Consider the following 25,709-nt stretch of genomic DNA (forward strand, 5'->3'; position numbering starts at 1 on the left):
ATTGTATTTAAGTTTTTGATCTTGATGCATTGTTTTCAATTATGAAAAGGACAGAAAATATAATACTTCTGTTTTGAAGTAATTTATTTTTGGATTCCAAATATCATCAAGAAATGATACTACTGTGAGTTCTTTTTAACACTGAAACAAACAAAAATAGATTCAAATACAGAGGATGAAAATATTTGTACACAAGCAATACCATTTTGGTACCTTTATTATTTGTAAGTGTTAACATTGAGCAATATTAGACAAATGTTGTGATACCCTAATTCTACTATTTTTGTGTATTTTTTCTTGTTTTTGCTCCTCACATGTGACAAAATAAATTCAAGAATGTTATTTCAGTGGATAATTGTTATGAGGCCAGGACTGCTTGCCCAACAGGCCATACAAATAGGAGGTGATGGTTTTCATGCTTTCTCTTTCTCATTCTGAAACTTCAAGCAACCAATAAAGAAACTTAGCAGGAATGGTATTCCTTCATGTAAATAAGTTTCTCTAAGTTGGTGGTTTAAGGACATTGTATTTCATAGGTCAATAACAATATTATTAAAAAAACTATTAGGGAACATCACAAAAGCTCTGCCCTTTACTTTTTCTAGTAAAGGACATTGTAATGAAATGAGGAGAAAGAAAAAGAAAGGCCATTTGAATACCTCCAAAACTGTTGAAACCCATAATTTTGAAAGAAAGGACAATTCTTGCATTAAACAACTTTGCTTTATGAAAAGCTAAAAAAAAATTGCTTTTTTTTCTTTTCCTTATGGACCATTGAAAACTTCTGGACCATGGCAGACTGGCATTAGTATACCATTGATATAAAAATATAGAACAACCAACTCTGAAACTGCAGGGAATTCCACAGGAAGATGTCATACATTCACTCATTCAATCATTCATTCCACGTATTTTCATTAAATATCTGCTCTGTGATAGAGTCTATGTTTCGGGGAAATAGTAACAAGACAGAATAGGCTCCTGCCTTCATCAAGCCTACATTCTAATGATAGGAGACAAATTATAAACAAGTTAACATACAAATATAACATTTTCAGATTGCAGTAAATATTAGAAGGGAAATGCCTAGCTTATGTTCTAGAGCATGATGGTTAAGGGTAGAAGGGATGTTGTGAACGACATAAAACAGGTTGTTGAAGGCGGGCCACCTGGGGAGATAATGTTCATGCTGCATCTTGCAATGTGACAGGAGACCAGCAAGGAAATATCCAGAAATAGAGACCCAAGTCAAAGGAAACATAATTGCAATGACATAAAGTAGAAGACATCTTGGCAAGTTTAAAGAAGAGGAGGGCTTTGTGGCAGATTAAAGAGACCCTTTCCCATTAGGGAGGTCAACGTATGAAGAGGACTAGATCTCTTAATTGTCCACATATGAAATACTCGAGTGTATCTATGAAGAAACGAAAATATAGTGACTGATATTACTCGTTTCATGTGTGTTTGATTGTCTCGATACTAATCAGTTAACACATTTTGAGCATTATACGGGTCACAGATGGAGTTATATGTTATAGATAAATCTATTTGTTAGGTAATTCATTTATTTTTCATCACCCAGATATTCTATTAACTAAGAAAGCACTAATTATTACAGAAAATTATGGATCTTCTGGAACTTTCCCCGTTAATTTACTCTGGCAAGAAGTACCCATGCACTAATATCCAGAAAACCAGTTAACAATGCCTCCAAATTATCTGAACATCTTGAGTTTGTACAGATATGGGCACTTAGATTATATTTAATCCATGCATCTTTCATCCATGGATTAGTCACCGCTAAATATAGCTTTCCTCTGTTTTACATGTGTTAAAATAGCTATTTAAGAATTTTAAAAACTGCTCATGATTATAGCATATGGTGCTAAATTTGAGAACGCAATCAACTCGGACTTCCATTTAGTTCTCTTGGCTGTTACTAAATGGGTGCTAAACTATACTCAAAAGATTAAATAAAGGGTAAAAATGATAGAATGTTTATAAGCAAAATTATGTTATATCATAAAGGCTCCATGAATTTGTATTATTCATAAAACTAAATTTTAAACATATTTTAATATTTCAAAAGCAACTGGATCATAAAGGAGGGCAGGAGAATTAACAGATAACTTAGCAAACTTGAAATTATAATCCTTCTTATTTTTTGAAAATCAAAGTGGAAAACAATATACACTTGAATTGATTTTATTCATCTGTTCTCAGAATATGTTCCATACAATGAGAGTCTTAAGTAATCATTGAAGAATCAGAATGACTCACAGATGGTGCAAGTGATTTAATTATTTTTAACCAGTTGTTCTGGACATGCTCAGAAGGATATTTCCAACCCCACTGCAGAAGCCATCTGAGCTCCCTTCCAGCTGGTGTTCCATATTTTCAAAGCAAATTTAGATTGGAGAAAATTACACTTTTTATTGTTGTGTTGCAAAGGGAGGTCAAATTGCTGTGTATAAATTCTTGTTCTTTTTTCCCTTCATTGTATGAGTTATATTTATCAAATATCACGTCTTTTGTATGATTGCTATGGATTTGCCAATGTTATTTTACGTTCTGTGTTGTCTGGCACATAGGAGGCACTAGATAAATGTTTATTCAATGAAAGAAATGCCAATTCAGTGTATTCAAAATAAAACTTGAATTTATTTCTAGACTCACAGTAAGTGTATGGAGTTACCATTTAACTGCATTCTCAGCATTATTGGGAGGCTCCCATTAAAAATGAACCAAAAAAAGAAACCAATAAAACAAAACAATATCGCTATCACTACCCCCACCACCAAAAAAACATCAACAAAACTGTGTTAATTCAATAAGTAAAACTACATCTTGATGCTGGAACCTCTGCCCCTAATTTTATGGGATCTTAGGAAAGCTGCTTGACAGATTTTCATCTTTTTAGGCTATCATAAGGATAAGAGATACCCTTCGTAAAAATTTAGTCTTGCATATTTCATAATGTGGAATGATGGTAATATCATGCAAGAAACATAGCTGATATGTGTAATCATTTCCATTATGCTAAGAAAAGGGAATGGAATATGGATATCCCATTAATGTCCATAGTCACAATGAGAAGTAACAAACTGTTCCCAAATAGTTCTATCAAATGTAATAATTTTTCAAGGTTGTAGCATTCCAAGGAAGATAATACTAATTTTAGCGAACGAAGTTACTTCATCTGATGCCAAAAATGAGTTTTTACTTTTATCAGTAACACTATATGATAGTAAAACTGCACATATCAATAATTCATCACTTAATTTTGTATTTATATCCAATATTTCTGAAAAGAATGTGCTAAATTTCCACTTGATAGAAAAAATTTGACAGTATGTTTCTTATGTTTATTAATATATTTGACAACAAATTCCATGACTGTAGTCTATTAGTGTAACTTTAATTTAGAAGATAAATATAAAATTGTAAGTCTAACAGAGCCATAATCTAACTATAAAATAATTGTGAATAGTGAATCTAGCTTGACACATTTATTCTATTTTTATTTAATGTGCTACCTGAAGCCAGTGATTTGAGACAATATTCAAGAGGTAATATGTTGTACAAATCACATATAAATGGTAAATCTGTTTAAACTTTCAAGAATACTAAATTGTAATTAACATCTTATTTTATACATAGTAATGGCTTTGGCCTAGAGATATTCAGAAAACACAAAATCCTATGTTCATATAGTTACTTACTACCCTTAGTGAGTTCAATTACTGTTCTTAAGTCTCAGTTTTCTATTGGGATTATTTGCTTTAATCTAAATAGCTTATGTATTTATTTTTTCCTCTACTATTCAAAAATTGTATTATTTTATCAATTTAATGGTTACTATAAAATTCTTAACATGCACAAGAAATTTCATTCTAAGCACAGGAGAATCTTAAAATGGCTTTATTCATTATTAATGACTTATTTTATGAATTAAAAAAATATATACTGTGCACCTAGCCAATGTTTTGGGTGTTGAGGAAACAGTATTGCAAAAAAAAACCAATTTTTTTTTGCATTGTTGGGTTGGAGCTCTACTTCCAGATAGGGAGATAAATACTCAAGAAGATAAACAGGGAAAATATTGAGAACTTTCCTGATCATGCACTTTATTGAGAAAAATAAATGGGGAAAGCATGGATAAAAAGTGTGTGTGTGTGTGTGTGGTGTACACATGAGAGAAATTCACTGAGAAAAACACTTTTGAGTAAAGAAGTTAAGGCAGAAATGGAAAGAGCCACATGGATAAACGGGGGAAGATTATTTTAGGCAGAAGTAGCACACAATGCCATGGGTGCATGTCAGATCTGTACAAATAGCAGCAAAGGGGTCAGTGTAGGTGGAGCAGAGGTAAAGTATTAAGAGATAAGGCCTGAGAGTTAAGAAGTGGGCCAGCTAGGTCAGATAACCCTTGAAATTCATGAAGCGTTTTGGATTTCACTTTAAAATAGATGGGAATTCATTGAAGGGTTATGATCAGATTTAAATATTTATATTTTCAAATGTTGTCCCTGTTTATTGTGCAGATATAATCTAAAGAAAGCATGCATAGATTTTTTTCCCTGAAAATTTGAAAGAACAGTGCTTCCACTGCATTTGAGGGGAGAAGAATAATTTTGTTTAATCAAGTCATGAGGTTGGATGAAAACAGCAAGACATATATAGAATAAATAAAAATGGCAAGTGCCCAAGGACTGAGCACTGAGGAATTTCAGCATTAGAGAAATAGGTACTACCTATGGAAACTGAGAAACAATACATAGAAAGGTAGGAGGTAAACTGGATGAAAAACTTAACCACATTATCAAGTTTCATTGATGTTCAGCATTTTAGTTCTATTGTTTTTTAATAGATACTTTTATACACAGTAAATGTTTAAGACTTTTCCATTTTTTTTACCATTTTCTTTACACATCATTCTCTTTTGCAGCTTAAATCATCCATCTTGAATCGTTCTCCTGTTTAAAGACCAGTCTTGATGTCCTCTAAAGAGAATATTACGCTAGTAAACAGTTTGCGTGTCTGAAAAGATCTTTATTTCAATGTTATTCCTGAAAGAGAGTTTTTATCAGTACACAATTCTAGGTTCCTATGTGGATGTTCTTTCATTGTTTTTGAAAATATTATTCTACCATCTTCTGGATTCTATCGTTGCTATAAAACCTGGTGCCATTTTAAGTGTCATTACTTTCTAAGGAAATATAGCAGTATTTAAAATTATTTCTTTGGTTTTTTTTTTTTTTTGGATTCATCACATTCATCATTTGATAGTGATGATCTATACTTATATTTCTTTTTTTAAAAAAATCTTTTCTGCTTGAGATTTGTTCAATTTCCCAGTTTGAGTATTGGGATTTCTATTAATTTTTGAAAATCCTAAGCTATTATCACTACAGACACTGCCTTTTCTCCATTGCGGGTAGGATTTATTTATTCCCCTTTACAGGCTGAGGGAAGCCCTTGAACGTTCTGACTTTAAGCAGGGGTTTTATTTTCACCTCTATATTACGTGTTGTTGAAGGTCACATATTTTTTCCTAAAAGGTCTTGAAAACTTCTTTCTAGCCATTAGGCTCTCAATCCAGGTTCAGTTTCACATAAGATGAGTTCATCATTCATGGCACATAGAGGGAAGAGAGGTTCCACCATAGCTCAGCTGTGTATTTAAAACGTTTTAAAAATTATATTTTATTCAGAATTTCCATTCATTTGAAATGAGGGGTGAGGGATTAAGTCAGTCTATCATCTTTCTGGAAGCTGATCCTCGCTGAACATGTGTCTACTTAAACCACCATTAAACTGATTATACTACACAGCAAGACACTAGAACCAAAAAATTCTGTAGAACTAGTTATAACCATTATGATCATCAACAATCGAGAAAAACATAAAATGTTAGCTAATTTCTTTCTTAATACTTGTAATATGTTAATCACAAAATTGAGCTGAGAGAAGAAAAATTCTACAAGCAGCTACATCCTGGTTCAACATTTCCCTTAACAACCATTATTAGTCTTTTATATTCACAACTCCGTTTACTAAAGAACATTCTGTCTCTAAATAAGAAAATCATTTATCTTCCCAAATTCTCCAAGGATGTTTCACTGGCAGCTGACAATCTTTGTTGTTATTTCAAGGCAAAGAAGAAAATCTATGTGGCAATTATGCAAAGAAAATGTATTTCCCTTAATTTTATTCTCAAAATGAGTTGCTTTTATTACATGATAGGAGATAATATAAAAAATGGGTAGCAGAGTATTAAATCTAGGCTCAGACATTATTTTACATAAGGTGGTGGCAAACAGCTCTGTTATTTTCTTGTACATCTCTGCTTAAATTTAAGGAAATCCCAAACAACAAGAATAATGATACAGTGATGTTTTTCCCATTTTTTTCTAAAGAATATACTTTTTTCACCATCACTCAAACAGGAAACCTTTCATCAATCTGAAATGAAATTTCCCTTTTCTACTGCAACCGTCCAGATGTGAAAGTCTATAGAATCTAACCCCTTCAAAGAAAGTCATAATCCCATTAGCATATCACACACACTAGAAAGTTACAGAGTAAGGAAAGTTTGCTTAATCTACTGTTTACCAAAATTGTTTAAACACTGAAATTTTTCTTTCTTTTTTTTTTTTTTTTAATAACTCTCACCATATTTTGGGAAGCAGTGAATTCAAGTTTCATGTCTTCCATTCCTCAGATGTGCCCTTGGACAAATCTCTTAAACTCATTTATGCTAATTTTTCTTACAGTAAAATGACAATGAAAATGATACTTGAGAGGGTCGTTACTGTGATCAAACTAGATGCATGTGAAAACTCTTTGTGAATGTAAAATACTATTCAGATTCAAACAACTTAAAAAAGTTAGTGGAAGAATATTCACAATATACGGTTGTTTATTTTACAAATTTATTCACTTAAGGACAATTTTTTTTTTTTTTTGAGATGGGGTCTCACTCTGTTGCCCAGGCTGGAGCAGTGGTGTGATCTCTGCTCACTTTAACCTCTGGCTCCTGGTTTCAGGCAATTCTCATGCCTCAGCCTCTGAGAAGCTTGGATTACAGGCAACCGCCACCAAGACCCACTTTATATATCATATATATATAAACACATATAACATATAAAACATATACATTATATATAAAATATATAAAACATATATGCTATATATAACTATATATAACATATATAACTATATATAACTAAATATACATAACTACATATAAAACTAAATATATATAACTATATATGACTACATATATATAACTATATATATGACTACATATATATAACATGTGTGTGTGTGTGTGTGTGTGTGTGTGTGAGAGCCAGACTGATCTGGAACTCCTGACCTCAAGTGATCCGCCCACCTTGACCTCGCAAAGTGCTGGGATTACAGTTGTGAGCCACCACACCCAGCCAAGGACTATTTTAAACAACACATTTCTTGCGGCATTTATTCTACAAACAGGGTTAATTTTCTATCAGCCTTCCAAGAACATGTATATTTCGGAAATGTGTACTTTAATTTCGCTAAAATATCCTATTACAATCGCTGTGCTGTAGGACAAGCTATCCTTTGCAATACAATATTGTAACCCTCTTCATATTCACCCTTCACCACCTCACTGTTATGTTCCAGAAGCTTTGTCTTTCCTTAGTATACCTACTTCCAGAAGTAACTGTAAGAGAAACTGATGTACTGAACAGCAGTCTTAAACTCCCAATTTGCATACATAAGTATAGGGAATATAAAATATTTTATAACAGAAAATACTTATATTACATCACCGGATTATACATCAAAGTTCTACTAAATATTCATTGTTCCTAAATGAAAGGATATCTAAATAAGTTATAGCACCTATGCAAAATTCTAGGTGAAAAATATTCCACTAAAAAATCTGTTCAAAGGTACTGATATGGAAATGAAATTGATTGTGTTTAAGTATAGAAAAGAAATCTTTAGGCCTCTATGTTAGCAGAACAGCACAAAGAGAGATAAAGTGAGAGTAACAGACGTGATGGGAAGGGGCTACATGATGTAGCAGATCATAGGATTTCATTTAAAGAGTAATGGGCAGGAGGGGCTTGATATGATCTCATTAACACCTTAGAAGGAACTCTGACTTCACCAGGGGGAAAATGGCGTAAGTGGGGAAAAACTGGAAGAAGAGGTTAGAGGCTGTTGAAGTAATCCAGATGAGAGACAATAATGTTATAGATTAACATTTCCATAACAGATACTGAGGAGTGATTTGATGCATTTTGCAGGTATATCCAACAAGAGTTGAAATAATTTACATGGTAATGTAAGAGAAAAGAACCGTGAAGGATGTCTAGGTTTCTGACTTAGGTAAATGATAGTGCAATTTAATAACGTCTGGAGATGTTGGTAGGTGCCAATTTATGTAGATGGGGGGTGGATCATTTATTTTTCACTTGGCTATTGCATGTTTGAGATGCTCATTAGGTATCCAAGATAAGAGTTTGTTGGATATAAAATGTTAAACATCAAGATCATATACTTGGTATTTGATGTCATAACATGTTCAGCTCAAGTGGAAATGTATTTAGAAGATGGACATTTCTTTTTCTTCATTGAGGTGGATTTTTTTTTGTATTTTTTGCTCCTCTTCGTGGAAAGGTCATGCACGTATGCATATTTCAGAGATTTAGCACTTTTTTGCTATCTAGAAACATTATAATTGGTAATAATTGATATTGAACACATTATGCACAACCCTTATATTTGTTGACATTATGTAGAATAAGTCTTATATTTGCTTCATCTCCCTTTACATAGGATATGCAATGCATAGCATATGTATTAGGGATATATAATATATAGGATATATAATACATAGGATATGTAATACATAGGATATGTAATAAGTCTTTTATTTGTTTTATCTCTCTTTACATAGGATCAGTTAAAAACTGCATTCTCCTAGTATTCTGTGTTTTCCTTGGTGGCGTTAACCAAATTTTAGGATTATAAGCTTTTTTTACAAATGTTCTTATTTACATAGAGAAAACAATTTTACACAGCTTTACATAGCTGTCTCCTTCCTTCTAGTTTCATTTTATTTTACACAAGTATATTGTTTAGGAATTATTTTAGCAAAAATCTATAGGTAAGTCATTCTTAGTTTTTGTTTAGGTGAAACTAGATGTATGTCTGGAAATATTTTGCCTTAATTCTTGAATCATATTTTCCCTGGTATTTGAAAATGTGCCTAGCATTTTGAAGATAATATTCCACTATCTTCTAATGTTTATTGGTGATGAGAAGTCTGCAGTGAATATTGTCATCCTGTAAATGTTCTTTTGCCTTTAGTAACCTTTATGATACTTTTTTGGCTATTGATCCTCTGAGTTTCATTCAGAGCTAGTTGGTAGACTTGCTTTTATTTTTTCCACATTGGTTGACCTTTATTGAATTTGAGGATTCATTTAAGTTTACATCTATTCCATTTTATTAAATATCATTAATATGAAATATTGTCTCTTCCCCATAATCCTTTGTTTCAACTTGAAACTTCTTTCATGCAGATGTTTGAGCAATTAATTATATTTTCATTTCTAGACTTTGTTTTTTCAAATCTTCCTCTTCACTTTATATAATGGCCTATCCTTACTGGAAAAAAATCCATTTAATTTTTATTTTTGAACATTAAATATTACTGAATATCCTTTGGTGATTATCCTCTTATCTGTATTTTCTTCAGGTATACATTCTCCTTTTAATGTTTGGCATCTGATAACGTTGCTTATAATTTTTTTCCATAATAATCATAATTTTAGTTTGTAAGCTTATCTTGCTTAGGAGTTTCACATAAGCCTTGGGGGTTGTAGTAGTATCTTCATTATACAATTTTGTGGTTGCAAATGCCTGGGCTCTCTGAGGTTATTTTCCAAATGCTACAGTGAAGCATAAAAAAGTAGAAACAATTGTCTACTCTGGAGTTTCCAGTGCCTTTAGGTAGAAGAATCCAGATAGAGGTCAGTGGGGCAGTTTATGGAAAATCATGCCCTTTCTTGGCAGTCATCAGATTTGTGTGATATTTCCTGTGTTTATTCTGTGAATCTAGAGAAAAGTATCTGCTTATATATTATGGAATCAAATTTGAAATTTTCACTGAACAAAACATCGTTGCTAATATGTTAAACAAACAGCACATACTTAATTCTCTTAATGACTTATGAAAATATTTAAAAAATCAAAGATTATGTCTATTTTCCAATGTTAATGTATATACAGAAAGGAGAAGAAGAAAACTGATGCATTGAACCTACATAACACAGCAGGTGTTTGGACAAATATTACCTTATTCGATCCTCACAAACATCCTTATCTCCATTGTACAGATGAAATAAATGAGACTCAAAATGATTTATCCATGATCATACAGCACTCAAAGTCACTGGGATTCATATTCAAGACTGTTTATCCAAGAATTAATTTTACTAGACCATACTGCTGTGATAATACATCATATAGGAATATCTCTTTTCCTCAGTTTACACTCTGTGTTTGGTCTTAACTGAGGTACCTAGTTTCTAAACCAACAGGAAATACATTAGAAATGTTTGGAATTCCTAAGGCAGAAGTTTTCTCATTGTGAATATCTGGTAAAAATGTTTACCTGCTTCCTCCCAGTCTCCTGCCTCTTCTTTATTATCTTCAGGTTTGCCCTGAGGACCATAATTTGCAGATACCCTCTACTATGCTTTGGTCTGCATTCCTGTGTGGCTGGGCGCCTCCTCATGATTGTTCCCTCAAAGTCTCAGTCCTTTTCTGAGCTTTATTACTACCATATAGAGCTCTGACATGGACAGAGTCTCCTAAATGCCTTAATTTTACAGTGTTTAGCAGTTCTCTGAGTATCTGTGAAATAAGGAAAATTAATTTTTCATTTTAAACTCACTCAGCTCTCACATACTAAGCACTTTAGGAGTACCGCTTACTATTTCAAATTGTTGCTGTAAAGACATGAAAGATTAACTTTAAGCCTAGAGTTTATATCTAGAAAAGAAAACAGAAAAGGACACTCAGGAAAAATAAAAATCAAACAATTAGAGAAGGAGAATACAGGGGGAAGTAAGAAATTCTGAAGCTATGGCATATGTTGCATCAGAGCCATTGTAAGGTTATATCAAATACTACTTTTCATTAATCTGCTTACTGTGACTACCACAAATGACTCTAGTGCATAAGAATTGAGAGAGATAACTCTAATCAGTGGCCACAGTGAAATTAGTTTCAAAATGCATTGACAATTGTTAAAGTATAAAGATACATCTTGAATATTTCTACATCCACCTGTCCATCTACCTACCAACCTATATACCTATTTGTCATCTATCAATTATCCTTCAGTTCTAATTAAAATCCAATGCCAAATATAACTGTGATATTAAATTGATTATTCTTCATACATATTGTGATCACTTTATTATCATACATAATTAAGAATTAACACAAAAATAGCCCCCTTCACATTCTGAATTTTGTATCTTTAATGTATAAAATTTAAGAAGAAATCGTTTATGAGGAAAATACATCCTATAATTTTACTATAATTTTTTTAAAATATATACTGGTTCACATATGCTTCCTTTATTTCACCAATCATTATTACATTGTACAAATATTTGTTGAGAGTCTACTATGAATAGGGACATAATGGCATTTGAAGTAAGCGGTTTAGGGAGATTTTTGATCTTGTGCCTATTTAGCTATAAAGCATTGGTAACTTGATTAGTTTGCAACGAATTTTAAACCTGCATATTGGGTGTGTCAAGACATGGGGAAAATTGGAATGGAGAATTGAGTTAGTAGTCAGATAATCCGAAGCAAAGACTTCCCCTTGAATGATCTATTAAATTGAGGTGAAACTATTTTACTAGAATTTTCTTTTTGATTGCCTCAATCTTTTGCTTCATACTGCATCTACAGACACAGGCTTGCTGATTAGTATAAGGTTATGTATGACACATTACGTTCATAACATCTAATATGAAGGATAATAGGCTGAAACATTCAGCCAGGTGGAATTAGACTTCACACGCAATACAGTTTCAATATTCCTTGTATTCTTCCAATTGCTCAGAATATTCACCTGATATTCAACTTTAGGGTATTAGATTTAACAGAAAACAGTGTATTTATGAATTTTCTTGAAGTATAAAAAGAAGTCACGATAATATGCAACATACTTCCCTTATATGTTTATAAAATAAAGTTATGGTAATTGCCTTTGACATTTTAAAAATATACACCAAATTAAATGGAACTGACAGTATCACAGAAGTTCCCAAGAAGTCTCATACATGGGCTGAACTCTATGCAGTTGTTATTTATATAGGGCAAAATGGTTGAGTATCTGTTTGATTCATATAATTCCACCTAACTTAACTATAAAGCCTTAGTTTCCAGACTTTGACTTCCTGGTTTTGTGAGGAGTAGTACTTTCTTGTATAATTACAGATGACGATCATTCCTCTTCATCTTACAAGAGTTAATAATAGGAACAAAAATATACCTGTCAGAAAACCTCTATGGTTTATAGCCTATTACAAATAAAGAACTGAGACCAAGCTAACAATTCTGAATTGCCTTTTTAAAGAGATAACCATACACATTCCATTCAGTTGTCTGAAAGAAGAGCAGTCACTCCTTTTTGTTTTGTCTGGGAACATTTCAGTAATAACATTATTTGATATTGTTCAATCTGCAATCAATTACCAACCATCTTACTAGGCATCCAGTTCTTTTATGAGCACTGTAGCCCATTAAGTAGTCAAACCAGGTGTGAGGACCAAGTTATTATTCTTCAAGTCAATGAGATAATGGCTTATGCAGGTTGACATAAGATGTACCACAAAATATTTATTATTTATCATGTATACATTAAGAAAGTAAAATCAGCATGGGATGATCTCAGGAAAGCAATACATATTTTTTTGGATTAGACACTGAAGTAAAGTGAATGTATGATAAATTGACAAATTAACATTGTCAATGTTATGAAAAATGATGTAGCAAAAAAAATTAAGATGTATTTTCATTTTTGATAAGGGGTTTTTCCTATTATCTGTTAACTTCTTGTGTCTTTAATCTGTAAAATTAAGCACTAGTGTTACAGAAGCCCAAAGTGAGGGAAACTACTCACTTTCAGAATGTACATTAGAAGTTTAAAATTGCACCCAGATTTTTTGTCTCTTTTTTATTAGTAGGCCTCTGTTAATAGAGTAGTAGTTGCAAACACATACGTAGGTTTGCCAGTAACAACTCACAATTTGTGCAAAGTTGAGTCTTCGAAACTGAGCAAATTTGCTCTCAATTTCCCGCCAGCGCTTGCTGAGCTGGATCTGAGTTGGCTCCACTGCCATTGCGGCCCCATCCTCAGACAAGCCCTCAGCTTGCCTACGCACTGCATTCAGCTCCTCTTTCTTCTTCTGCAATTCCCGATCAATTTCCTATTGAGCAAAACCAATACAGGGCCCAGGGCAGTTAGCTAACCATATCAACCGACTTGCAAGCAGCAAATACTTCTCTCAGAAATTTTAAAGGCTGTTGTCCCTTTATTGTCAGCCTTTGAAATTTACAAATATGAAAGGCATGACTGTCATCCTCGTTCAATAATCCAAATATTATTTCTGTTATCCTTTGAATGCTTGGTTTTAGACATTCTAATTAAGTAAATATTTAAATTGGTCTAACATTTTCTTTCTTCTAAATTCCTCTGGTGTCTTGGGATTTGAATCAATTTGGAGTGATAACTCATTATTTATTAGGGACCATCCATATAGAATATAATTTAGAGGGTAAGTGAATAAGTCATTTATTTCCTTTTTAAAGGTTTGAGGAACTCAACAAAGAACGAAGCAAAATAAAAAGTGTAAAATAACAGAAAAAACATATTTAGACAATAAGCAAATAAATCTATAGAGATTTAACACTGATGTGAGAAGATGCTCTGATGAAATGAATGTGCTAACATGAGTAAGAAGTCGTCCATATACCGATAAGTCATTAGTTCATCTGGAACAAAGATACACAAAGTCAATTACAATTTTACCAGAAAACACATCACATTTCTTAAATCATTTTACATAGTCTGAAAGTAAAACATTTTATTCATTCAACATTATGTCAACTGAATAACACTTAATACATTTACCGAAAACAACACAGAATACAAAGAAATGCATCAAATCAAAGAGACCATTAATAGAAACAAGAACATCAACATTTTAAACACTATCTTCACAGGTTAAACTGTATAATAAAATCTGGTATTGACATTCTAAAACAACATTACCTTTATTTTCCTTTCATCTCTGGGTTCAGGTAGGCTGGCTAATTTTTTTTCAATGTCATCCAAGCATTTCAGGAGATCATCAGCCTGCCTCTTGTATTGATACCACTGATGAGAAATTTCTAGAGCCTTTTTTCTTCTTTGAGACCTCAAATCCTGTTCATGGTGCAGACATTATTAAAATATCAATATATATGTATAGTGCACTTCTGGCTGCAGTTATTTATCAAAATAATTTGTGTCCCTCATCTTTTTGTACAACTTAGGTTAACTTCATATTTATATGCAAAATATACAAAGACTTAATTGTGTATTCATGAGGCAGGACCCATGTATAAGAAGCCAAGAAACCTGAATAACACACTTAAAGTATATTCTCTCACCATGTTCAAACTTGCTTAAAAATCTTGACACATTTAATTGACTCTTAACAAGCTAATTGTTGTGTAGTTTATATGAAAGAGTGTAACATACGAATACAATTGACTTAACTAGATACAAACTCACAAACCTAGTGAGTTTGTATTTGACTTAAAATAGGTAAAATTCTAAAATGTATATCTTTAGCCTTGGGACTCATCAACAGAACTTTATGTACTCAACCAACATATATTCATGTTTGTAGAAGTGCCTATATAAGAATTTCATAGGCCATTAATATTTGATTATTAGAAATATAAAGCCATTTTAGTTCTCTTATAAACTGTTCCAAGCTGTATGTGTAGAAGTGTCACCATTGTTCATATATTTGTGAACATAACTAACAAAAAATTATGTTAGACAAATGCTTCTCCTTCCAAGGCTTGCATAGCCAAATTTATCTTACTGTACCAAATCATGCTCTAAATGCAAAACAATAAACTGTTTGAAAAAAGAAAACAGCAAGTGCATACTTTCAAATCAATGTGATAAGACTAATTTAATAAATCTACAATGGGGGGAAATCAGTCATGCTCTTTGCGAGCACACACAATATCTTCTGTGATTAATAGAATTAGTCAAATGCCATTTTATAATTCATGGGAACATAAGCTCTGCATGCAGCTTTCATTTCTACAGAAATTAGCAATTAAGGTTTTATTCACAGGTTTAATTCAAGCTAAAAAAAATAAATATCAGAAAACTTCTAAAAATTTCATTGCATTGGAAAGTTTTGACCTTCTCTAAAATATTTCGTAAGGACCAGAATTCGAACCATTTGACAGGTTTAAAGTTATTGAATATGTTGGTATAGACTGGTTTGGCAAGTAGGGTTGATGACTTTCACTTATAGCCTACATTTGCAAGAATGACCTATATTTCATTATCAAGTTTGTTTAAAATTGGGGATTTAAAATTTGCTGTACTTTTCATTTTATGTTGAATTTTCAAACCTTCTGAGGAGTCAGACCGAATGCTGCTTTTTTCAAAGGTAACAAGATACAGCCACGTGAATTAGAGTTGAGCCATGCCTTATTTGTGACATAACTCACATCTTTGCCAAGAGAAAGGGCTTGGTGGTCATAAATCTGAAACATCTTTCATTTCCTAGGCACAAAGTGATGCATAATATGTAAAATATTTAGAGACGTCATGTAGATTTCTTTAGAGGAATGCCAGATAACCATTAAACACTGCTATTCAGTAGGACACATGCCATCGTACTACCAGTGTAGATACTTCTGAAAGCTTGCTCACAGTTGGAAGGGTGTGAGTTACATAGCGTTCTGATTTTCTAGACACATTACGGTGTGCTTTTGCACTCCCTTGAGGAAGAGGCCTTTTCTGTTTACTATATTTATCAGCAGTTACCTTCAGAACACCTGCTGGCCAGTTAGATTTTCCTTGTGGATTCCTTGCAGGCACAATATTGTGTAATTACATTCTCAGCAGTGTTTATTTGGTTGACTATAGGGAGAAAGGTTTTATTCTCTTATTTGCATGTAGAAAGCAGACTCCATCTACCTACTAGGTGGACCCATCTTCATAACTACATAGCTCCAAAGAGTGATTTACAATGAAAAGCTCAGCAATGAACAGTATTAGAAAATCAGCCATGCATGCAAATAGTGATTATTGCAAAGCATAAACAAAAAAAAAAAAGGTTCTTTCACAAAACTTTCTACTTGTCTACTCTCGAGAACTTCCTAGATACTGTTATAGAAAAATTAAGTTTATCCTGCTCTTCCTGCACAATCCAGATGAGTCACGTGGGGACTTGAAGCCATATACTACACTGCTTAATATGAAAGTAGCCGTTCTTATTCAAAGGCTGTAAGATTATTTTTGAGGATTCCTATATAAATGAAATTCGACTTTTGTAGATAGTGAGTTGCAAAGAGTGACTTTCTTAAAGGCGTAAGAAAGTTTTAAAAATAAATAAATGAAAAGAATCCAGGGCTTATTAAACAAGTATCAGGTTACCAAAAAATTGGACCTATTGCAAATAAAATCAATTAAGTAAAGAAAGTAGGAATAATGGATACATGTAGATTGGTTATTCTGGCAGTTAGGCAGGTTTTTTTTAATATAAAGTAACTGATAAAAATAAAGCATAATAGAAGATTAAATGTATAAGTACTATGAATGCAATTCCATCTTTCGAGTACTACTTAGAAAAATCTGTCTTTAAAAAGTCATAATTTTTAAGCAACACATCTTTCAAAATCAAACACCACTCAAAAATGTTAAATAAAGCACACATGTTGAGCAGAAAAAGTGAATTTCTGATGACTAAGAGTCTTAAGCAGATTTTATTAATGCACAATATATTTTACCCTATATATTAAAAAAACCACAGGCAAGGTATATTATAATTTTAGCTCTAATACCTTGAGAGCATTATGTTTTGTCTGTAACAGCTGCTGTTTTATCTTTATTTCCTCTCGCTTTCTCTCATCTGTGATTCTTTGTTGTAAGTTGTCTCCTCTTTGCAACAATTCTTTTACAGTACCCTCATTGTCTTCATTCTGATTAAAAACAACAAGTACAGTCTTCATTTTTGTTTTTAAAAAGCTGTACATTGTTAACAGAGATAATAAGACATGTTATTTAAACACACACAAAAAAATCCAATTTAAAACTTTCATGGAATGTTATAAGATACTGTGCTCATAGCCTTTCTTTTACATTTTGTACTTTAGGTTTTAAAATTAGTTTCCTCCCATCTAGTTGTAAAGAACACATTTTTAGGGGCACCTGTAGAAAGATGGGGGAGTGTGGTACTTCATCATGTCAGACAAGTCATGAATTACTGTGAAAGTATTCTTTTGGCTTTTTTAGTGTAGTTCTAGAAATTAAAAAATTAGAGAAATGAGCTAATGTTTTTATAATGTTAACTGATCCATAAAGGAATACAGATGTGTATTTGTGACTGAGATAACAGCAGATCTGAAAATATTAACACACAACTACATGAAACTATTTTGTTTTAAACGTACACTAATTCCTATCTAATAATTACTGCTTCATTTCTGAAACCTACATGCCCAATAGGAGAAATATCAAGATATTAATAAAAATGATGTGTTAAATTACCATAAAATAATTACTAAAATATCTCATATATGCATGTTAATTTTAAATAAATATGATCAAATAACATTAAAATACGGATTGGAAAATGGCTTTAAACATTTTCAATGGGTATTTTGTTCCTTTAGACTGCAAGAACAATATCTTAATTTTCTTTACTTCGAAACAAAATGTTTTGAATAAATGCTGGTCTAATACAGTCACATATATGGCCACGTGATTTTTCACCTTTAGTTTTCTGTCTTTCAACTCAAAATGTGAAAACTTTATATCAAGTTGTCTCACCATGTAATGGTACTTAAGGTACACTGATGACATAAGGAAAACAAATAATAAATTTCAAAACTCACATGTATTTGTGTGTGTGTATTACAATTCAAGGAATTACATATTATATATTTAAATCTATAATGTACAAACTTCAACACACAACTGAGGACTTATTCATTTTGTATGGGGGAATGGGATTATTTTTGTCAGAGACTGGTCAATAATCTAAAGAAATGTACAGCATAATATAGACACATTATATACTTATCATCATATAGGCACATTATATACTTAAAGTCTGTGAAAGACTTCACTTATTTTAAAACGTACTGTAAAAGTCTGTAGCATTTTCTAAGACTGGGGACAAAAACAAAAACAAAAAAATTTAAAAACCCACTTCACTTCTTTCCCTATACCAGTTGAGGGCTCTAGGGCAGTTGGTGGTCAGCCCAAGAGGTAAGCAGTACTTTTTTTCATCTTGGTGCCCTCTGGTTTCTTCTTTGACCTGAAGTAGAGATTGCTGTAACTCAGCAAATTGGAAAGCCTCTTCTTTCTTTCCACAAGCTAAGTTGGCAAGGCCACCAAACCCCATACATGGGGAGTACTGACTGAGGCAGCTCCAGGAAGTGGGAACTAAGATTGGTGGGAATAGTTCTCCTATTGCTTCACACTTATTACCTAAAATTTATATATTGCCTTCTGATGTCACTTTCAAGCAGTGTCTGAGAAGGCTCTAGCACTGATAAATATAAAGGTTAAGAATGCCACAGAGGTGATGGCAGTGGAAGAGGGGAAAAACTGTGAAAAGGAGGATGAAGAGAGAAACAAAAGTCAGTTAATAAGGATGTGATATAAAAATATTCAAGCCAGAGAGAAATATAGTAGGTATTTTGAAATTAGTTGGGATTGAAGGAGAATATTCTGAGGTTGGGAATAGCCCACATGATCATATTTCTTTACTCCCATGAAATAAGCAGCATAAATTTATACAAATTTTAGACATATACTAACTAATCAACTATTTGGTAAAACAACTTTGTGTGAAATTGTAATAAATAATGTTCATACTATGCATTATTCCCTGTTCATTGAAAAAAATGTTATACTACCAAAAACATTGCTGATACAAAATGTCAGTCATCTATGATAGTTGAGTATTTTATTAAATGTTTAGTTTATTTTATGATTTGACTCCTGTTTTCCAATTACATTTTGCCCTTGATAAGTTCAAAAGTAGGACAGGTCAAAAGAAAATTGCTGAGCTGTTTATTAGAAACCGTAAGTGCTCCAATATTACCATACCACAGTAACTCAGCATTCGTAATAAAAGGTCAACAAGAATACTCTGCATTTATAAAATCATTAGAATCATAAAATGTGTAAGATGTTTTCTGAAAATTCAGTTGGAGACTTGGGTTATATAATTTCTTTCCAAATATTTATTTCCACTCCTAGTTCATTCACACTTTTATCACAACCAATTTACCATATCTTTATTGAAGTCTTCCTCTTTCAGATTCACCCCCTGCTGAATTTCAGCCTCCAGTGGTTCAAGCAATTTTTGTATATCTGAGTTAAACTGCTCCAATTCCTTCAAAGGAATGGAGGCCTAAAAAAAAAGATAGTGCTAATTTAAATCAAAATTACTTTTTATTAGAAACATAAACCAAAAGAAATACATTTATTCAACCTCCTGTTGCTAAACTAATCACATGCATTATGTTTCCATATTATGTTTTATGAAGGGTTTTGAAATACAACTGGAAAAGTACCTGAGGATGCAAATAAGGGGAAACATTTAACATCACCAGAGCTGAACATACATGCAAGATAGTACAATTCATCATTTGGTGATATCAACAACAGTCAATTTACAGATACATTTGAATGGGCTAATTCTTAATATTCTAAAGTCAAATTTGATCCTATTTTAAATATTCTGATATAAATACATTTGGTTAAATATGCCTCATCAGAAATTGCCTCATTCATCAAATAACAGTAACCTCAGGTAGAAATGCAGAACTGTCATCTTATCCCTAGAAAAACTACATGGCAATCTGCTCAGATGTTTTAAATGACATTTTTAGCACAGCACAATTGACAAGCATGCTCTTCTAAGACAAACAATGCCATTAACTTGCCTTAGGAACGGTTTTGTTGGTGATGCAAATAAATTCAAACAAATGAACCTAATATATTTCACATAAAGAATCTATACTTTTCAACCTTGGAAACATCAAAGTTTCTTTACTTTTGAATTGATAATGACCATGATCTCAAAAAACTTTAAAATCCTTTGACTTTCTAAACAAAACCCTTGAAAAGGAGTGATAAGTGAAAAGACATGGAACATCAAATATATATTCAAAAAAGTGGACAAGATTTAGTTATTAAATTCTGTTAATAAAATACATTGATGCTCTCTCAACCTTTATGCTGTATTTCTTTCCATTAAAACACTAGAAAATATTTTATATGTGATAGCTTTTGAAAACCCACAGTTGACATACAGAGTTCTGATTTGCTTTCAGAGCTAAAACTTTTTACTTTTGTAAAACCAATTCAGTAATGACCCCTGTGTCTTATGCCAGGACGATTACATTCACCAAGTTTGGTCCCCACCTACCCTTCCCCAGTCACATTCCCAGGCAGAGGTTGAATTTTTATTAGATGGCAATTTCTTGTGAACAATGCGGATAAGAGTAAAAGAAAAACTAAATATCTAAAGGTAATAATCTGTCACTACTGAAGAAGTGAATAATCAAATGCTATTCATGATGACATGATTCTCATATGCAACATGAATAACCACATATCTTCTAGGTACTTCTACACACCCATGAAAGGATTTATGATTTTAAGTGACCTATTATGGTAACAGTTTTTAAAACCTAATGATCATTTGCCATTTGAAATATGAGTTATTTGAACCAATATACATTGGTAGTGCTATAAACATGCTTAAAGTTTCAATTTCTGTATTATTAGCAATTATTGTACTTTAAAACCATACATTGTTTACATGGTAAAAGTAAAAAGATTAACATCCTTTAGAATTATAACTGAATAATTATCAATTTGGTAATATTTTGTTATTAAATGGCTGTTCACATTTGCTAATATTTAATGAAAGCAACTGTTCTATGTGATTTTGTGAATATATAATGATAAACCACACTTAAAATAACTTCTATTGTGTACCTGGATGTCAGAAGAACATAGGTCTATTTGCAGTCAGATTTACCTGTTTTATTCCACTGCTTCTTCTCTAGCTTCTCTCTCCATGAATTTAACTTCTATGAATTTAAGATACAATTTTCTATGAATTTAACAATATTTTATATGTTCCAAATCTTCACCCTAAGCTGTTATCTCACTTTTGAATTCCCATCTAGACTCTCCAATAGCCAGCTGAATTTTCACTTGAAGTTTGACATTTGTAGTATGGAGTTCATTATCTTTTCCCCAAACTACTTACAATACTAAATTCCGTAGTTCTGTTAATAGAAGACCATTTCTCTCAGTCATTCAGATGTAAAACATAAGTCATGTTATTTTTTAATACCTCACTCTAATGTCTAACAAATATCAAGAGTCAATTGACTTGCTATGATCCACTTGCTTTGTATTCCCAGAGGCTCCATCGTTGTTCCTGGTCCTCACACAAAACTAAAGCAATAAGCTTTGAACAGATGTAAAATCTCCTTTCAGTCAAACCAATTCCAGCCTGTGCCCAATGATCAGCTTACTATGTTTCAAAAACCTTTCTTTCATTATGCTATTTATTTGCTGAACAACCTTCTGCATCTACTGAGTATAAATAAAGTCCAAACTCCAGCACAGCAGTCAAGGCTTCCCCTAATCTTGCCCCAAAGACTTTCCAGCCTTATTTAAGTGTTCCTAATATAGACCTTTTTTTGCGGGTCATTTGGTGACCTTCTGTTACGCCTCCTTCAATGCCCTTAGAATACTTTTCATCTTCTGGTGAAGAACATAAACTTCTGTATGAGAATGCATGGATTGAATCTGGGCTCTACCATTTGCTAGCTGAGGGAATTTAGACAAGTTATTTATCCTCATTGAACCTCAGTTTCTTTATAACATGGAGATAAGATGAATATCTACCTCATAGGGCTGTTACTAAGATCAAATATGTTAGAATGGTGTCTGGTATATACTAAAAGCTTAATAAATGTTGACTATTATTTTCTCTCAAAATTCTATGCATTCATCCAATATAAATACATGCTCTATAAATCTTGGGTCTTATTTGTTTCCTCTCAAAATCCTAATCATCCATTGGCTCAGTTCAAACCCTTACTCCCTTGAAATCTATAGTTTTAAAGGATAAAATAAATGCTTATTGATATAATGAGTCTTTATTTTACCAAGGGATTTGACGAAATCATAACATTGTAATGGTGAATATGGAGGATTTTAGATTCCAGTTTGATAGAGTTACATAATTCTGAAGAACAAAACTACTAATTAATTTATCTGCAGCGATATAGAAAGTGGCATCATGGCCTTGCATTTAGTTTACAGTGTGCAGTTTTTTTTTTTTTTTTTAATCAGGAATTATTTGGAGACAGAAAAGGCATACAACAGGTACAGTGAGTGGGGTGTGTTGCCTAGACATCCTATGGAGTTGCGTTCTTCATGTTCAACCTAGAGCCATTCCTGGTACATAGTAAATATTCACAAGTAAATGTTTCCTGAAAAAATAAGTGAACAAAAGACTAATAATTGAGAGCCAAAATAGACATTTCAAGGAGCTTTTTTAGTGACATGGAATTTTAAATAACACAATTTCCATGTAGAAATTTCAAAAGACCTCACTGGTTAGCATTATATGAGTATGTATGTTAACTGTTGCCCAAATATTAAGGAACATGATACCACCAGGTAAACATAAAAAAGGGGAAAGATGTAAAAAGAGCTTTGGGAGAGACTACTAAAAAATGAATAACTAATTATTCGGGCAAGATAATGGAAACTTAGACTTCTTTAGTTCAATGTGTAGGATCTGGATTTTCCAATAAAAGACTACCGTGCATTTTGTTAAAAAAATTATGAAGATTAAGAATTTGAATAGTTTTATTTTGTGTGGTTTCAAAGTGATTAACTAAAATCAGTGGGCAAAAATTATTTGGAGCCTAAATTTTAGGCTTATATAAGAACATCTGATTAGGATTGTAATTTTTTAAAAACACACTGATTTTAAAGTAATGCTAAATGTTTGTAAGCAGAGACTAGATAATGATGCATTCAGTCACATTTTAGGAACAAAATCCTTTTCACACAGATACTTTCTTAAAATTTTATAACCTTACAGTAAGTTCTTGTCTCTAAATTCAAGTAGAACTTTTGTAGTAGTGCAGCTCAACAGAAATATAATACAAGCCACATACATGTAATTTTAAATATTCTAGTTGCCATAGTAAAAAATAAAAAAGGGATAAAATTAATTTTAATTTTATTTCACTGAGATGTCCAAATTATCATATAAACTCATAATCAATATAAGAATATGAATATTTCACACTTTTTTATATTGTCTTCAAAACTCACACATATTTTACACTTATTTATACATCTTAACTTGGAGTAGCCAAATTTCTAAAACTCAGTGGCCACATGTGGTTCATGACCACCTTATTGGGCAGTCTACAGCTTTATTAACTATTATAACATTGAAAAGAACGAATAGCTCATAATTACTATGAATAAAATAGTGATGTTTTGTTTATAACTTGTGGTGAATGTGGATTATTCTTACAGTATCAGTTTTATTATCTTGCATTATGTTTTCTGAGTGAAATTTTCAGGCAGTCCTCGGGGTATAGGAAAAATTATGGGAGTGGGATTGACCTGTTATTTCAGGAGTTTCTATTCTCATTTATGTGTATCTTGGTTTGTGTTGCACTACTTTCTTATAGACATGAATATAATATTATTTGGCTTTCAAAGATACATGCTTTGTCTCTCTAAATAAATTTTCCATCCTTAAAGTTGGCAATATGTCTTATACTACTCTATTTTCCAGTGAAAACACTGCCTTTTATTTTATACAGAAAAACATGCTTATTATATCAATCAGTAGTTTTAGAACTACCTATATTTAATTAACCAGTGACCAATTTTATAACTGAAATAAGTTTATCAAACCAATTATTATTTTAGCTATGTTATTGGCAGGACAGCACCAGCCATTTGACAGCCATATGACTAATAGTCTTTGGACACAAAGCGTTGAAAAACAATTCACTGTTTTTCTTAAGAGTTCACTAGTTCAGCATTAGGTTATGCCCGTTCTAAAATAGGAAACACTTTCCCACCCAATTAAAATTTTACATGTCATTCCTTGGTCTTCACTGTCTTTGTAACTTGGAATTCTTACGCAACTTTATAAAGGAAACATACCGTAAGAGAGCATTTATAATTTAACAGCTCATTCTTGAGTCACCAAATTTTAAAACACAAAGTATATCATGCCTGCTTTTCAATTCAGAATTATGATAAATTGTCTAAAACAGCTGAAAGCAATGGCTGATAAATCATCTTAATTACTGGGTAAGTTACTTCTATTGACTTTAAAGGAAATAGATGACCACAAAAGAACTAGAATCACAATTAAATCACACAATGTTAGACAGTGCACACAAAATAGGTTTTATATAGAAAATGATCAAACAAAAGTTATAATATTGTATGAGAAAATATATACCAAGCATAGGTTCTGGACACTTTGATTTTTTACTTACCTTTTAAGAGCTTTAGCATGACTGTGCAGTCATACAAAATACATATAAATTAGAACACAGGGAAGTATAATAAATGGGTAAATGGACACATAAAGAAGAGACAGAGAAACTGAGAAAGACAACACTTTGTTTTCCTTGATTTTTTAATGTTTCAAATTGCTTAACAACTATTAATTGTGCTTTGTTGGATTACTTAAGGATTAATGAAATTTAAGGCTCTGTTGAAGTTTTGGCATTAAAGCTGACTTTTATAACAAGTTAACAAAGAATAACAGACTGAAGAAAACCAAGATCAATTACAAACTGATTCATTGTAAATTGAAAGCATTCAAAATTACTCAGATACACTTTATTAGTTTTAAAATGGAAGCTTTCCTTGGTTAAATATTACTTTGGCATGCATAGATACACTAGCATAATAATGACTGTGTTTACACAGACAGCAAGTAAACATTTGTTAATCTGGACTATGGAATCTTAATAATCATGATAAGTTACCACTATATTCAAATCACACTAAAACCTAAATTGAAAATAAATAATCCAAGTGCTACAGATTGGTTTAAAATTGCTTCAAATCCATCAGTCTCCTTTTTCCATTCTGCAGCTTTGAAAATTTATTTATCATTACAATATTGATATAGAAAAAGAAGAAGAATTCATGGAAACCAGCATGAAAAATTTCAAGGACAAGCAACACCCTATAGTACAGAAAAGACAGACTACTGATATGATATGAAGAGTTATTTCACATCATTCTATCTGCAGAGGAAAAGAACTTACAATAATATATAAAAGTATTGGAAA

At 32.1% G+C, this 25,709-nt stretch overlaps 1 protein-coding gene across 1 annotated transcript in view; it reads right to left on the reverse strand.

Annotated features, from left to right (window-relative positions):
* Nucleotides 1-25,709, reverse strand: part of DMD (dystrophin) — a 2,044,437-nt gene that overhangs the window by 1,135,808 nt on the left and 882,920 nt on the right. Inside the window, exons 37-40 of the mRNA XM_025371836.1 lie at nt 19,622-19,744; nt 17,163-17,300; nt 14,356-14,508; nt 13,328-13,510 (exon numbers count right to left, since the gene is read on the reverse strand). Coding sequence (XP_025227621.1) covers nt 13,328-13,510; nt 14,356-14,508; nt 17,163-17,300; nt 19,622-19,744 — 597 coding nt within the window. The remainder of the gene's footprint in view (nt 1-13,327; nt 13,511-14,355; nt 14,509-17,162; nt 17,301-19,621; nt 19,745-25,709) is intronic.

This window comes from Theropithecus gelada, chromosome X (genome assembly GCF_003255815.1).
Source record: "Theropithecus gelada isolate Dixy chromosome X, Tgel_1.0, whole genome shotgun sequence".
NCBI lineage: Eukaryota > Metazoa > Chordata > Mammalia > Primates > Cercopithecidae > Theropithecus > Theropithecus gelada.